Source organism: Triticum aestivum, chromosome 7B (genome assembly GCF_018294505.1).
Source record: "Triticum aestivum cultivar Chinese Spring chromosome 7B, IWGSC CS RefSeq v2.1, whole genome shotgun sequence".
Lineage (NCBI taxonomy): Eukaryota > Viridiplantae > Streptophyta > Magnoliopsida > Poales > Poaceae > Triticum > Triticum aestivum.
Genome location: NC_057813.1, coordinates 729,632,045 through 729,647,325, shown reverse-complemented (window position 1 = coordinate 729,647,325; position 15,281 = coordinate 729,632,045). Strand labels below are relative to the sequence as shown.

The 15,281-nt window shown below is 41.3% G+C and overlaps 1 protein-coding gene across 6 annotated transcripts; it reads right to left on the bottom strand.

Annotated features, from left to right (window-relative positions):
• Window positions 1–1,649: 1,649 nt before the first annotated feature.
• On the bottom strand, window positions 1,650–12,508 carry LOC123159693 (protein TOPLESS-RELATED PROTEIN 2). Of its 6 annotated transcripts, none has more exons than XM_044577507.1 (17): window positions 12,305–12,427; window positions 11,076–11,286; window positions 10,228–10,348; window positions 9,971–10,137; window positions 8,853–9,114; window positions 8,429–8,648; window positions 8,212–8,338; window positions 7,450–7,662; window positions 6,778–7,167; window positions 6,111–6,260; window positions 5,681–5,791; window positions 5,095–5,274; window positions 4,863–4,991; window positions 4,340–4,435; window positions 4,018–4,203; window positions 3,639–3,811; window positions 1,650–2,212 (listed from the first exon to the last, which is right to left on the bottom strand). In XM_044577507.1, exons 4-17 carry the CDS (start codon window positions 10,109–10,111, stop codon window positions 1,999–2,001), a joined length of 2,592 nt encoding a protein of 863 aa, XP_044433442.1. In that variant the 5' UTR covers window positions 10,112–10,137; window positions 10,228–10,348; window positions 11,076–11,286; window positions 12,305–12,427; the 3' UTR covers window positions 1,650–1,998. The 6 variants fall into 6 exon arrangements, with proteins under 6 accessions (XP_044433442.1, XP_044433445.1, XP_044433447.1 ...); XM_044577510.1 differs by having other exon boundaries at window positions 9,971–10,115; window positions 12,305–12,426; XM_044577512.1 differs by lacking the exon at window positions 11,076–11,286 and having other exon boundaries at window positions 12,305–12,508.
• Window positions 12,509–15,281: the final 2,773 nt, after the last annotated feature.

Below are 15,281 nucleotides of genomic sequence, written 5' to 3'. Positions count from 1 at the left end.
TCTTGATGACTTGAGCATTCATTGTCATATTGCTTTGCATGATCGTAAGATAGCTAGCACAATATTTCCATGGCTTGTACTTTTTTTGATATCATTGTTATGCTAGATCATTGTACATCCTGGTACACTGCCAGAGGCGTTCATATAGAGTCATATTTTGTTCTAGGTATCGAGTTGTAATTTTTTTATTCTTTTGAGTTATAAGTAAATAGAAGTGTGATAATCATTATTATTCATTTTTAGAGCATTGCCCCAGTGAGGAAAGGATGATGGAGACTATGATTTCCTCACAAGTTGGGATGAGACTCCGTACAATGAGAGAAAAAAATAAAAAAGATAAAAAAGAATAAACACAAAGAGAGAAGGGGAATGCTAATTCCACACTTGCGTTTCAAAGTAGCACCATTTTTTATATATATAGAGAGTCTCCTATTTAGTCACTTTCATATACTAGTGGAAATATTTCATTTTAGAACTTGGCTTGTATATTCCGATGATGGGCTTCCTCAAATGTCCGAGGTCTTCATGAGCAAGCAAGTTGAATGCACACCCACTTAGTTTTCATATTGAACTTTTATACACTTATAGCTCTTAGTGCATCCGTTGCATGACAATCCCTACTCCTCGCATTGATATTGATTGATGGGCATCTTCATAGCCCGTTGGTTAGCTACATCATACTCTATGTGAGACTTTCTTACTTTTTGTCTTCTCTATATTTACCTCTATCATCATACTCTATTCCACCCTAGTGCTATATCCATGGCTCGCGCTCATGTATTGCGTGAGGGCTGAAAAATCTGAAGCGCGTTAAAAAGCATGTACCAATTGCTCGGCTTGTCATCGGGGTTGTGCATGATAAATACTTTGTGTTAAGAAGACGGAGCATGACAAGACTATATGATTTTGTAGGGATAGCTTTCGTTAGCGTTGATATTTTGAAAGACATGATTGTTTGTTGGGATGCCTGAGTATTAATGTCTTTATGTCAAATTATAGACTATTGCTTTGAATCACTTATGTCTTAATATGCATGCCATGATTAGATATATTATCAAGTTTATGCTAGATAGCATTCCACACAAAAAGTTATCTTTTTATCATTTACCTACTCGAGGACGAGCAGGAATTAAACTTGAGGATGCTGATACGTCTCCGTCGTATCTATAAATTTTTATTGTTTCATGCCAGTATTATACAACTTTTACATATTTTTGGCAACAATTTATATGATTTATTGGAGTAACCTATTGATTCAGTGCCCAGTGCCGGTTCCCGTTTGTTGCATGTTTTTGTTTTGCAGAAAATCCATATTAAACGAAGTAAAAACGCGATGAAAATTTACGGAGAATTATTTTAAAATATATGTGATTTTTGGGATTTGGAATCAACGCAAACGGGGGCCCACAGTGATCACAACCCAACAGTGTGCATCAGGCACCCCGTGGCGCGCCCAGGCTTCCAAACCTGATTAGTTCATCTACTATGCTGGTCTGCATGATTGATTCAATCTCTGTTATCGCTGTCATGATTTATTTTATGTTTATTCGGATTAAATCTCGTAGTAACTTGCTCATATTTTCAACAAAATGTTCATCCAAAGAAAACCATCTTAGCAAACAGCTGCATGATAGGAAAGTCCTCATCTCTACTTAAGCTTATATGATTTGATATGAACTGTAAAATCCTGAAATATTCAAAAATTAATAAAAAAAACTTAATTTTCTTGGTGGCAAACATTGACAAATGTTTTGAAAATGGCATTTTTGAAGTATCATTTTTTACATTACCTCTAGAAATGTCATTCCATGACTACACTTTGCCAACAATCAAACATTTTTCAATGTTTGCCACAAAGAAAAAAAAATCAGTATTTTTAATGATTTTGTTTGGATTTTACTGTCACCCGAGCTCGTATGAGCTCGAGCTGAAACACCTTGTGTCACGCATCATGGCAAGTTTGACAAGAAAAATCAAATCGTTTTCGAAACCTGACCGTTACACCTCGTTAAAAAAATCCTCCAGAAAAAAATCATCAAATAAGTCTCCAAAGTTTGGGTGGGCTCCGTTATCCTGGGGATGCGCAACTCCCCACTTTCGGTCCGCTTTCAGTGGCTCCAGCACATGAACTTCCCCGTCACTCATGCCAACTGCAATCTGGTTAGGCTCCAAGGGATGTGCGGCTACAACCATCGGGTACACACTTCCCCCGCTGTTGGAGAAGATGTAACAAGGAGAATAAGATAATGGTCACTTGGAATAAGAAGCAAAAATGTCATGTGTTGAAACTTGCCCATAGGATCAATCACATCAAAATACCACGAACACGTACACAAAAAAATTGATAGCCAACGGTGAGTATCGTGCCTTTTTTCTCTTTATTTCTATTTTTCCAGTACAAATCTCGCAGGCCCTGTGCTTGTATATATAGATGTTCAGGCCAGCTGCACGCATAGCCAACAACGAGTCTAACCAGGACACTATGAGCTAACAACACGGACACAACTTGGACACTACACCTACGCGGACTAGTACTAAGCTAGCACATGGAAAGGGCTGACCGACTCACCCTACACTTTCCTAATCTAATCAACCGGCAACGCTGATCACCCTTTACTAATCCTAACCAGACTCAAACACCACATACGACATACGTGATCACTTCCTAGTAAAACTACCAAAACTAAACATGGTACTCTTTGGATTACCTAACAAAGAGAATAAGATAAGGGAAAAGATTAGCATCAGCCGAGTGATCCTGTGCCTGCATGCATCAACTCATGCAGAGGTCGGAGGTATTCCTCCTTTAAAAAAATATTCAGCCGAGTGATCTGCTTATTTGAGACGCCGCTCGGTGCGTCGTTGGATGAGGCAAGATCCAAGCATGTGCCCTTACGGGGTCCACACACCACCTTCATCCTCATCCCTTATTTCTTTCTCAAAGACTCAATCCGTCTCAGCCACTCATTACCATCTCTTCATCTACCTCCTTAGAGACTCTCTCTTCTCACTCATTAAATTTTATCTTGGTACCTGTAATATGAGTTTGTGGCCTTGTATAAGGGAATGGAGGGAGTACCGTAATGGAGCCACCACGAATAGAACTGCTACCGACCTGCATCGTCCTCGCCAGCTCCTTTCTCATTCCCTCCTCCTCTCTCCTTACCCCTCTGTCTCTCTCCCTCCCTCTCAACACACGAGCTCCCACCAAAGCTTCCATGGTGCGCTCTCCACTAACTGTCTGCCAATTGGGATTTGATGAACTGCAACATTGATGATGTTTCTGAAACATGATCATTGTTACAATGTGTGCTCTCTCCTTTCGATTCTCTCTCAATTGGAATCCCATGAATTACAACAAAGGTTATGTTTCTGAAACATAATTGTTGTTGCAATGCGCGGGGCGAGGTGGTTTTCCGCAACATGATCTATTTTTGAAAAAAAACAATTTTGCAACACGGTCTTTGTTGCAAAGATTTTCTGCAAGACGACCTTTGTGGCAAAGTTTTCTGCAACATTAGTTATGTTGCAATGATGAAGGATGCCCCTCAGCTGATCGATGACGCGGATCCGACGGCTCGCGACCCGGCGGAAAACGTCATGTATTTAAAAAAAAATGTTGGTGACACTGGGCATACCTAGATATTGAAGAAGGCACATAAGCAGAAAGTAAAATCCTGCAACGCAACCTAAGAGACCCTGTTTCAAATACTCCAATAGCACCATCACAGAAACCAGCATAAACCAGGAGACCATCACAAGAGTATATTGCACTCGAAACTGGAGCTGTCAGTGCATCTCTTGGGTTCCACTGCATTATCAAGTAACAGAGGGGTCAATCAAGATGATCATCATAGGCAGTAACAATAATTCATAAAGAAGAAGCAAATGTGTATAATTCAAAAATATTTAGCAATAACATGCAGTGGTATGGTGTAAAAACCTAGGGTAAGAAACAATATGAACATGGAAAGCGATGAGCAGATACAAAAATAAGAAATTTTGGTGATGACTTACCGAGCGCAAGCACTCAAGATTTTCATCATAGATTGACAATTGGCTCTGTTGAACTACCAGAAGATGTGTTTGGTCATTGTGAAACTGCACACTTGTATCGCCAACTAAAGCACGGGAATGATTTGCCGGGGGTTGAATATATTTTGATTTCTTCTTGTCCCAACCATCAATGCTCCAGATGCATAGCTGCAAAATTGCATATAAACTATAATAAACAGACTAATAAATGGCCTGGCATGTGAGTAATGTGAATTGAACTGTTTCCGCCTAGTGATTTGTACATTTAACCAGTAGAATAATTTATAACATAATAAGTTCGTACCTGAGCATCAGCACCTGAAGATACAAGAACATTCATTGATAGAGAAAATGCCAGCCCAGTAATCTTTTTTTGATGACCCTTGAGCTTGCTTTTGACCTAAGTAATTTTCTTGAGTTAACATTAGTACATGGCTTTCAAATAAAGATTTAGTGCAAAATAAACAAATATTAAGTGCAAATTCAACATGGAAGGAATCAATATTACCAGACTAACACCATTTAGAAGTGTTCGTTGAAATATCTGATCGGTAGAAATTGTAAGGTTATGTTTGGTTTATGTACGAAATCTACGTTACCAAAATTTTGGACCATGTTTGGATGGTTGTCAATAATTTGGCATGCCCTTTTTCATTTGTCCACCCAAGTTCATTTTGCTTGCCCACATTGGACAAATCATGGGCAACCAATACCGTGAACAGAATTTGGACAAACCAATTTTTTGGTGGGCTAATACTAAATACACCCTAAGTTAAATCTCTGATACATCAAGTAGGGCGAAGCAAGAGGTTATAGGAAACACACACCTCATCAGAATGGATATCGTAGATTTGAATCGTCGAGTCCTCCAGTCCTATAGCAATAATATTATTGTTGTGTGGGTAGAATGCGAGGAAAGTCGCAGCAGGTGGAGGTGCCATGAACGTAGCCATGACCTGTGGCAAATTCCACATATCTATTCAGGAAAGTCGGAAAAAGGTAGTAACACAATTATGGTTCTTGTTATATGAAGTTATGGTTGCTGGAGAAGCCATTTACCTTGAACGTCCTCATATTGTATAGTGAGATTTCGCCACCAGATGCAGACACTACATAGAAGTCATTTTTGGACACCACAATGCAGGCAGGTTTTTCTTTCGGGATGCCATCACTTGCGTAATTTACCATAACAAGCCCACTTTCTGGTTGCCACAGGTGAGGCGAAACAGATGCAGTAGACTAACAAAAGACAGTAAAGATAATTTAGAAGGCAATCACAAAAAGATTGCAACTGAAATCCAAATAAATACCCCGTCATGTGGGAGCTGTGGAAACACCGCAATGCAATTGTGTTCGATGGGGCAACCTCATCGAAGGACCATGTAATTACTAGGATGGAGGGGGAGGGAAGAACGTGGAAACATGTCGGGATCCTTAAATGAGTGGTGAACACCTTCCTAGGGGCGTTGGCAACGTGGGCTACCGAGAGAAGTTAGGCTTTAGGTGTTATGTGGGTGGAGTTGGTTTCATTTAATATGTAACACCAACGTGGAGGGGCTCTTTTCCCCCATCTCCTCCTTTAATATAAAGTGTGTGCACTCCTGCGTATTCGAGAAATCCAAACAAATACAATTCTTCATTCTACCTTGAGTTTATGATTCCTGTCACTGCGCTTCCATTTCCACAGCTTATGAACACCATCCGAACCGAGAGATAAAAGTGCAGTCCCATAATTTGTATATAACAAACGGACAACCTGTTAAGGAAACAAATAAAACGTGATTCATCAGAAATTTTACATTGCCAAGAGCATAAACAAAATTGCTTGAATACTACTGGACTGCCAATTATATAACAAAAAACTAAAGAATACATGAAAATGCCGCCATAAACTGAGGGTCAAAATAGACCTTTATGAAATAATAACACAGGCTCAGACAGACAATATGGCTACCCTTTTCTATATGTTAAAAAAAGAACAGATTGTATGTTTAAGTTGAATTACATGCTCGATATTTATAACTCAATAAAACGTACAGATATCTAAAGATAATTATGCAACTTCACGAACATACTTTCGTTGGATATGTTGCTGAATCTGGACAATGCCATGCCTGAAGATGTCCTGGATCAAAAATGTCGACCAGCTTCCAGTTCTTCAACTTTTCACATCCATCCGTTATTCTTGGTTTAACATCGGGCGTTCTTCCAGCAACCATACATGCCTACAAATTTGTTTGGAACATTTAGCAAGCCGACGCATTAAAGAACAGGAAAGGCTGTGGGACCTAATCAGTCCACTCATTGTACTGCATGCAATATCCTCTAGTCACACACAAGTCTCATTTATACTGGCCAATAACTAGACGTGGCTTCACAGGAAAGTTTCCTCTATTAGTATAGTGATCTCCCCATAGTCTAGCTAGGTGGTTGTATCATGTGTCCAAGCACACACACAACTAGTGAGACTTGTCAACAAAACAAATCTTACTTCTCAAAAACAGTTAAATTTTTTGTGTGGACTTAATATGTTACTTCACGAAAATAAAAAGGGAAAGAAGTGTAAGACATAATCTACATATAATAGGACTACAGATTATACTTTGGTATCAAATAATTAAAAAAATCAACTTGATCTGGATAGTTATTAGTTGGGCGCTCTAACTACAAACAAAGATCATTTGCGCTGGACACTAATTAAATAGACAAAGCTTAGCAAGTTGGTATTCTTAGACATCTCACCTCACTGGCATCAAAAACCACATCCAAATTCACCTCATCCACAACATTCGTTGCCTCTTGAATGAACATGCTTGTAGTTATATCCTCAATGGTAAGGCCATCATTAACTTTGGTGCTCCACACAGTAAATTCGCTGGTACGATCTCTCAGTGCCTTGCCCTGTGGTTCCATTGTTATTTCGACATTACACTTGGATCGTGGCGGTATAATGCCTTTCTGTGGCAGTGCACAGTATGACAGGGGGTTCATATGTTCGACGTTGAAGGCAATGTAAGAGTCTGTTTCATTGGTTAGTTGAAAGGTGCAAGACGACTTTTTGTTAAGTTGGAAAGGAAAATGTAGATCGAGCGGCTCAATTCCAAGCATATCGTCCTTCGAGTAAGGGTTTAACTGCAAGAAAAGAGCAGAACAAATATGTATTACATTTTTTAGACAATGATATATGTATCACATAACTAGTGTCGGAGCCAGCTCGATGAGCGAGCCTCGGCAAAGCACAAGAGCTTCTGGCCGATTTTTCCCATGGAAAATATTCATTAGCTCTTCATTTCCTGCAGTGGATTGAATGGCAGATCCACACCAGAGCCAGGGCAACTGCCCAGGTTGGGCTGTAACAACTGGAGAGAGTAGTATATAGCGAACTAATACGTCTCAGGGAGCACACGAGCTTACCTGTCCAAACGTATATTCAGAGTGATTGCTGATTGTCCCATTAACGCCTTCCATTTCTCTGATAGCATGTATGATATCCCATATAAAAGGCCGTTTGGATGGGTCAATTTCCAGGCAGAGTAACCCAATTTCAACGCATTTTGCTACTTGTTCGTAAACCAACAGTGTTTCCTTCCCTGTTTTCTTCCATCTATGCCTCCATCTCCTAAGCACCTGTCATTCCACAAAATATGACATGTAGAAAGTCAAAAAAATTCTAAAGAAATACGCAATAACAGATCAATGTCCACTCCTTGTGTGCCCTAGGAGAAAAGAAATCCGACTAGTAATTTCTGTTGTGGATAAATAATATGTGTCAGTATTCCTAAACCTGTCAAGGTCACACGAAATTATTAACTTAGCTCGGACTATACAATATGGAGCGCGAGGGAGAGAAAGAGAGTGCTCTAAGGAGGATCGACAGGGCCATGATGACCTGGTGCCACTTGGATGAAATGTCAATATTTCAAGCCATCACATGAAAGTTCCATCCATTGGAATCAATTTGTAAAACTGTGGTATGAGTGATAAGGAACTCAATATCGACACTTGAGAAAGCGTTTACTTTCCAGACCAGCGCATAGCTAATCCTTCTCTTCATATATGTGTTATGTGACTAAATATGCCATGCAATACCTCAAACAATGTAACATATACGCAAGGCACAATGCTAGGGTATTTCTAGAAAGAGATTATATGTGCGGCAAGGTAAAACACTCTTACATTGTTATTATTACTGTGGATTGCCTTTTCTCCTGTCAGTAATTCCATGATAATAACGCCTAAACTATACATGTCTGATTTGAATGACATCTTTCCCCGATGTAGGTATTCTGGAGCACAATATCCGCTGCATAGAAGGATGGTATTTTAATGCATTATAGCATCAGAAAATGTCAGGGTAAATGCAAAGAAACATGTTCTTTAATGCATAGCTTACGGTGATCCATGACGGTCTTCACTCATGGTTTTTGACTTCTCATCAAGTCTCGATAAACCAAAATCTGTTATTTTCGGCACCATATCCTTATCAAGTAGTATATTCTCAGGTTTCAGATCCATATGATATATCTGCTTTTCCTTGTGCAGATGATGCAAACCTTCACAAATGCCTCTAATTATTTCATAACGTGTATTCCATTCAAGTCCCCTTAATTCATCTGCATAATTGAAAAGGTAGCAGCGAGCCATGAATGTTTCCAACATTTGATTTGTGCATGCTAAATATTTACAATAAATGACATCAATGTTTGTCGTTCAATCTATCACTTCTTGGATGTAAATAAAATGTGTTAGAAAAGAAATAAAAGAAAAAAGACAAATAAGTAAAGATAACAGTTGTATCACATGCAACAATAACGTACCTGTGATATACCTTTTTAGGCTTCCATTGCTTATATACTCAAAACAGAGTAATCTTTCTCGTACCTCAGCATAAATATGTTCTTTCGATCCTCCAATTGGTATGGCTATCTGGTCTGTGCTAGCACAAAAGCCAAGAAACCGTACGACATTTTTATGTTCAATGTTCAACAGGCTGTCAACTTCTCGATAAAAAAAGGTCTCATTGATTGTATAGCCGTTCCTTATCCTCTTTACAGCAACACTTTCATTTGGGAGCACTCCCTGTTTAATTTCTCTTGTGAGCATTTAAAGAATGTCTGGCTGAATTTGAAGGTGCTATGAAATAGAGAGATGAAGTGAGTAACACAACACTGCCACCGCATATTTGCGGCTCCCTGGCCAACTAATGAATGCGTGCAGGCACACAGTGTCTCTATCCTAGGAGGAACACACAGAATTGCCTCTTTTTTTTTTGGCCCAAGAATCTGCCTGATTGATTGACTTCAATATATAAGCAGAGTAACACAACTATATAAACTGGAATTTTTACTACCCAGGCAAGTCGATATAACAATTTCAAACGTGATCTTTAGATGGCATATGCCTAATTTTTACTACCAAGGCAAGTTGACATAACAATATATAAGCAGAGTACCACACCTATATTCACGGAAACGGAAAGTTCCATTTACGCACCTGTTCCACTGGTAAACACCGTTCCGTTTTTGTTTCCGTTTCCTAAAAAAATTCCATTTCTACTTCCGTTTTCAAATTACGGTTTCCGTTTTCATATTTTCTCCCCGTTTCCATTTTTCCTCGAGAAAAGCGGAAAGTTTCCACTCTATTTTCATCCCTACTTAGGAGTACCACACAGAGAATTGCCTTTCTTTTCGGGTACAAGAATCTTCCTGATTGATTGGCTTCAATATGTATGCTGAGTATCACGAAATCCAAAAGGGGTTTCTTGGAGAAGTATCACACACACACACACACACACACACACACACACACACACACACACACACACACACACACACACACACATGCGGTGATTTTTACTAACGAGGCTCAAGTTGATGTAACAATTTCAAGCGCGATCTTTAGATGACACATGCCTAATTTCTGTTAAAATAATTACCTTATAAACCGTTGCAAATCCACCATGGCCAATTTCTCGATCGTCAGAGAAATTTTCTGTGATATGCTTCAAAAGTGCAAATGATAGATTTGTCGGTTTCTCTCTTCCATCAAGTATACGCTCCAGGAACTCAAAATCCATGTTTCTGTTGTGCACTCCATTTCAGACTATGCATTTTCAACACTAACAAAAATAAAGTTTGGTCCAACTAGAGCACCATTGCATGGAGAACTGGCGAATGACTAGATCACTAATACCTTTCTAAAGCAGCATATGGTAGTTGTACAAAAGTTATCTCCGGTATTTCATTCACGCGGCAACAAATATTTAAGCACAAAACCCGATCTGATACACAATGTCCAATGATGTAATAAAACCCTGCATTAAGTGCAAAATCAAAAAATTATTGTGAGATTAATACCAAAGTAGATACGGACATGACATAATACTTGTGAAGTTGAGATTCTAGTACCGCTACAGTTGTTTAGAAACCTAATTTGATGTAATGATTTGCTGAGACACTGTTGGGCTGAGAATCACTTCGAAACTGAAAGGCTGAGAGCTACAGTAGCTACTCCATGAGATCCTTTATATGCCCCTCAACCACTTCTCCACAGAATAAAAACAAAATATAAACGCACAGCTCAAGAAGACCCCGAAGAGAACACTACTCTACATATTTTGCAGCATTTGGAAGCTCCCGGAGATTAATTAATCATGCATATATTTTGCAGAGCCTGGCCTGCACCAAAGTAACTAGCTCGCTGCCAGTCCAAACTGGCAGACAAGGGTCAAGGGCTCGGCCCGTCCGGAAGCAGGGACATCATGGTGCAGCAGCAGCAGCGACAAGCTTCGGTGCCGGCGATCTGGATGCACCGTCGCCTGCTGAAACACGCACAAACGGGCATAAGGAAGAAACCGGTTTTGCCGCAGGGCCGGGGCATAAGTAGCTGACGAAGAAAGTAGCAGAGTACGGCGTGAAGAGCATCAGAAAGAAGCAGAGTAAAGTCAGTGGAGCAGCCTAGTGCGTGGAAATGGCCATAGATTAGACATCAGATCTGGAGGGAAATGCAAAGCAAGGGAGATTAATGGAAACGGGGGAAACCTCAGATCTGGAGGAACCCTCCTGCCTGCAGCAGTGCCGCTCGCTTCTGTAAGTTTAAGATCTGGGCGAGGCGCTTTACTGCTGTCCGGCCGCTTGAGGTTGCATCGAGAAGACAACGCTGGAACATACAGTATCTATTCTCTACTCTGGATCTGGATCTGCAGAGGAAGAGTGAAGCTCCCATCCTCTCCGGCCAGCGGAGGTGATAAGACTGCAAGAGCAAGAGCAACCAGGAAGTGAGCAGGCACAGGCTATGTATGGATTAACAATACAACTTCTCAGTTTTAACAAACCACGGATCGACAGCTTCAACATATCTGCATAAAGCGATACCACTAACTTTGAGACTTTGAGAGAGGAGACGTTGTACATCGACGAGAGAAACGAGCTGAGTGAATATGGTGGTCGGAGGAAAATCGTCCCAGGCCTCATAGTCTCCCTCGTGGGGCCCCTTCTCATATTTTCACACGTCATCACTGGCACACATCTTAAAGCGAGCCTAATTCCCTAATTATTTGATACTTACATCAGACTAGGTATGGCAGAGTATGCCTACGGTACAGTATCAATCTGATCAATAATTTCCATCTAATGAAACAGATGTGATCCCACTTGTAATCAGTTTCCTAGTAGTGGTGGCATCCGGTCAATGGATCCGGGATGAAAAGGAAGACTATAAGGATGGGAGGAAGAAGGATACAAGGGAGAGGTATTTTGCTGAAAATGAAAGAAAAAAAATCTAGTTACAGAAAGCTAGACAATCTAATTAACCAAAATCTGTCAAGATTTTTTAGGCGGAGCAGGGATGTGTTTGACGAAGAGCCGGAAGAGCAACACGAGCAGTACAGGACAGATGGCCCGCCGCACCTGCTAGTCTTCGCCGGCAGAACGAGGAGCTAGTAGGTGCGATGCTAGGCAGCTGGCACCCAGGGCCTGGAAATATTCCAAGGAACATTAGCTAGCGGGTAGTAGCCCACCCTTCCAATCCCACTCTTCTATTTCTTCTAAGAATGCAATCATTTCTAAATAACCTTACTGTAACTGAAATTCCTGCGCATGTTAGTATAAGCAAATACATATCCAGCTCACAATTAACAAGCTACTTAACAATGGGAGTTTCATCTGTTTCTCAGATCTGAAAAATGACAGGATAGAATCCAATAGGATTAGGAAGTATACAAACATTAAAACTGAAGGCTATTTGAGTAGAAAGGCCTGGAGGTTCTAACCTGGAAGAACTCTTTGGGGATCCAGCTAACTACTCGAGGAACATCCAAGTAGACCAGAGGCGCAGGAAGATCTGACTGGATCAGGTTGGTGTAGAAAGGAGGAGAGGGCTTGGGGTGGCATACATAGAAATGAGGACTGAGGAGAGGTGCTAGACGAGACATACGTTATATGTGGGTGAGATCTATAGACATTTATTAATTAACATCGTCAGATTACGATGATGCACGTGATGGCTGACAAATCCCGCCTAGATAACCCCTGTATTCTCGGTGTAGCCTAAAGTTTCAAGTGGATCTCGAGAAGAAAAAGGAAAATGGACGACATGAACAGAATATATACCTACATTTAACAACTTCATACGAGGACAATGCATGTGATGGCTCACATCACTAGTAGAAAACGCCTCATTAATCCCGGTTCTAGAGAGGGCCTATAGAGCCGGTTCCGGAACCGGGACTAAGGAATCAGGACTAAAGCCCAAAACCTTTAGTCCCAGTTCGCTTACGAACCGGGACGGATGGGGCTTTACGTGGCCGCAGCAGGGCGCCGAGGCAGGAGGACCTTTAGTCCCGGTTGGTAACACCAACCGGGACCAAAAGGCTGCCACACCTCAGCAGCTTGCAGGCCCTGTTGTTTTTTTTTTTTGTTTTTTAAGGGGGGTTTAGGGGTTTTGGAGGGTTAATTTAGAGGTTTCATATTGTGTTAGCTAGATAATAGAGAGAAGTGACCTCTCTTTCTCTATGCTTGGTCGACACTAGCTACTATACGTATAGAAAGAACTCGATACGTTAGCTAGTAAGCAAATGAAGGAACCATTAATTACACAAGATCGTCATGAACATATACAAAGAGAAGTGACCTCTCTTTCTCCGAGATTCAGTACTAGGGAAAAGCCGGGGTCGCATCTGGCGAGGAGGAGACGAGGACGACGGGGCGGCGTCGCGGCGGCGGGAAGGCGGGCGCAGTCCGGTGGGGATGAGGATCGATACGCGGCGACGGCGGGGTAGCGTTAGGCGGCCTCAGGTCCCCGTGCGGCGGCGGTGGTCGACGACAGCAAGTGGCGATGGTGACGGCGAAGGGGGTCGGGATCCTCCCTTCCCGATCCTGATCGGGAATGAGAGGAGGGTGGAGGGGACAGGCGAACGAGTGGGGGGAGTGGGGGTGCTGGGTTTCGGTTAGGGTTTGGGTAGGGGGTGTATAGGGGAGTGGGGGTGGGCCGGCCTAGTCGGCCTGGTGGCCAGCTGGGCCGGTTGGCCCAGTGGGGTGCTTTTCTTTTCTTTTTTTGAAACTTCTTTGATTTCTTTTAATTTCAAAAGGCAAAACTGTTTTATAAAATACAAAGCTTGAAACTAAATTATTATTATAATTTAGACTACTGCCACAATTAGTTTGGTAGTTAAATAAATTAGCTCATCATTTGTATAAAACAAAAAGGCATTTAAACAACGTTTTAACCATTGTTTTTAATTTGCTTAGGGCATTTAAACACTTTGCAAAAATGTTGGTTCACCACCAATATTGCCCAAAGGATATTTGCCACATGATGAACATTTTAGTTTTCATGTTTGGCAATTTGAATTTTGGACTTAGATTTGAATTTGAATTTGGATTGCGATGTGGATCAACCGAGGATTAGCAACAGTAAGAGTGGTGACGTGGCACTATTAACTAGGGATTACTGTAGCTTAATTATCCGGGCGTCACAACCCACCTGGGCACGCCAGGACCCCCAGGCGCGCCCTGGTGGGTTATGGTCCCCATGTGGGCCCCCTCACTTCTTTATCCCACAGCACCACATTCCTCCATAAAAAAATCACCATTGCTCCCTCTCGTGTTCTTTCTCATGAAACCGTGGATTTTGATCTCTTTGCTCGAAGCTCCGTTTCTGAAACAGTTTCGGAGAATTGTTGCTTGGTATGTGACTCCTCCATGTGTCCAATTAGTTTTTGCTTTAGTGTTTTATATTTTGAATAATTAGCTACTATTGGTGCTCCTGTAGATGAGCTTGCATGTTGAATTCTTAGAGGTCTATGTAGTTTGAATGCTTGCTATGGCCTCTATACATCCCTATGAGTAGTTACTTACAATCTTATGAAGTTTTGTTTAGAAAAATTTGTGGACTAAATTTTTCAGAATTTTGTTCATAGGGAAAAGATGAGTTTCTTCAGGAAGTTTGCTTCCAAGAAGAGCTCCAAGGGAGTTACTGGGGAGTCATCAGACAATGATCTCCATACCCGGAGATTGGCGGAGTTACGGCCATGCGTATGGCCGCATAATCCATTCATGGAAGGGGCTGGAATCCCTCAATAGTTTGCACAATACGCTGCTAATGCTGGCCTCGCCGTCGCAGCTGAATGCGAACAATATCATCTCCTCACAAATTCCTTTGTGCAAAAAATTCATTTTCATTCTAGGAATAACCCCCTAAGGTGTTGTTTAATTTATATGTTGAAAACCACCAGATGCCACTTACTGAATTTTGTGAAATATGCATGCTTCCTTCTGATGGGGATTTGGTAGAGCCTAGGCCCGTGGAGTTTGACGGTTTTTACCGTACTCTGACGGTGGGGGATGAGAGAGGAGTATCGGTGTCACCGCTACTAGCTTGCATTTTCCTGCTGTACAATATTTTGCTCTATTCATTGCAAAGTGCTTACTTGCTAGAGAGAAGGTAGGTTCACTTAGCGCTCCAGACTTTGTTGTTTTACGTCTCGCACTTTATGGAGACAACACTTATAGCTTGGGAGCTATTGTGGCACGTCGCCTTCACATTAACAGATCCAAGGGTAAAATACATGGGGGCATTGACGCTACTCGCTTAACGACTCACTTGAACGTGCAGATACACTAGCATGATCATCATTTGCCCAAGATTTACCTAGATCGAGCGGTTATGGAAGACCACCATTTTATTGTTGTTGATAACCTTGATATTGATATTCCTTATAACTTAGTTTTTAGTGAGAAAACTTGTCG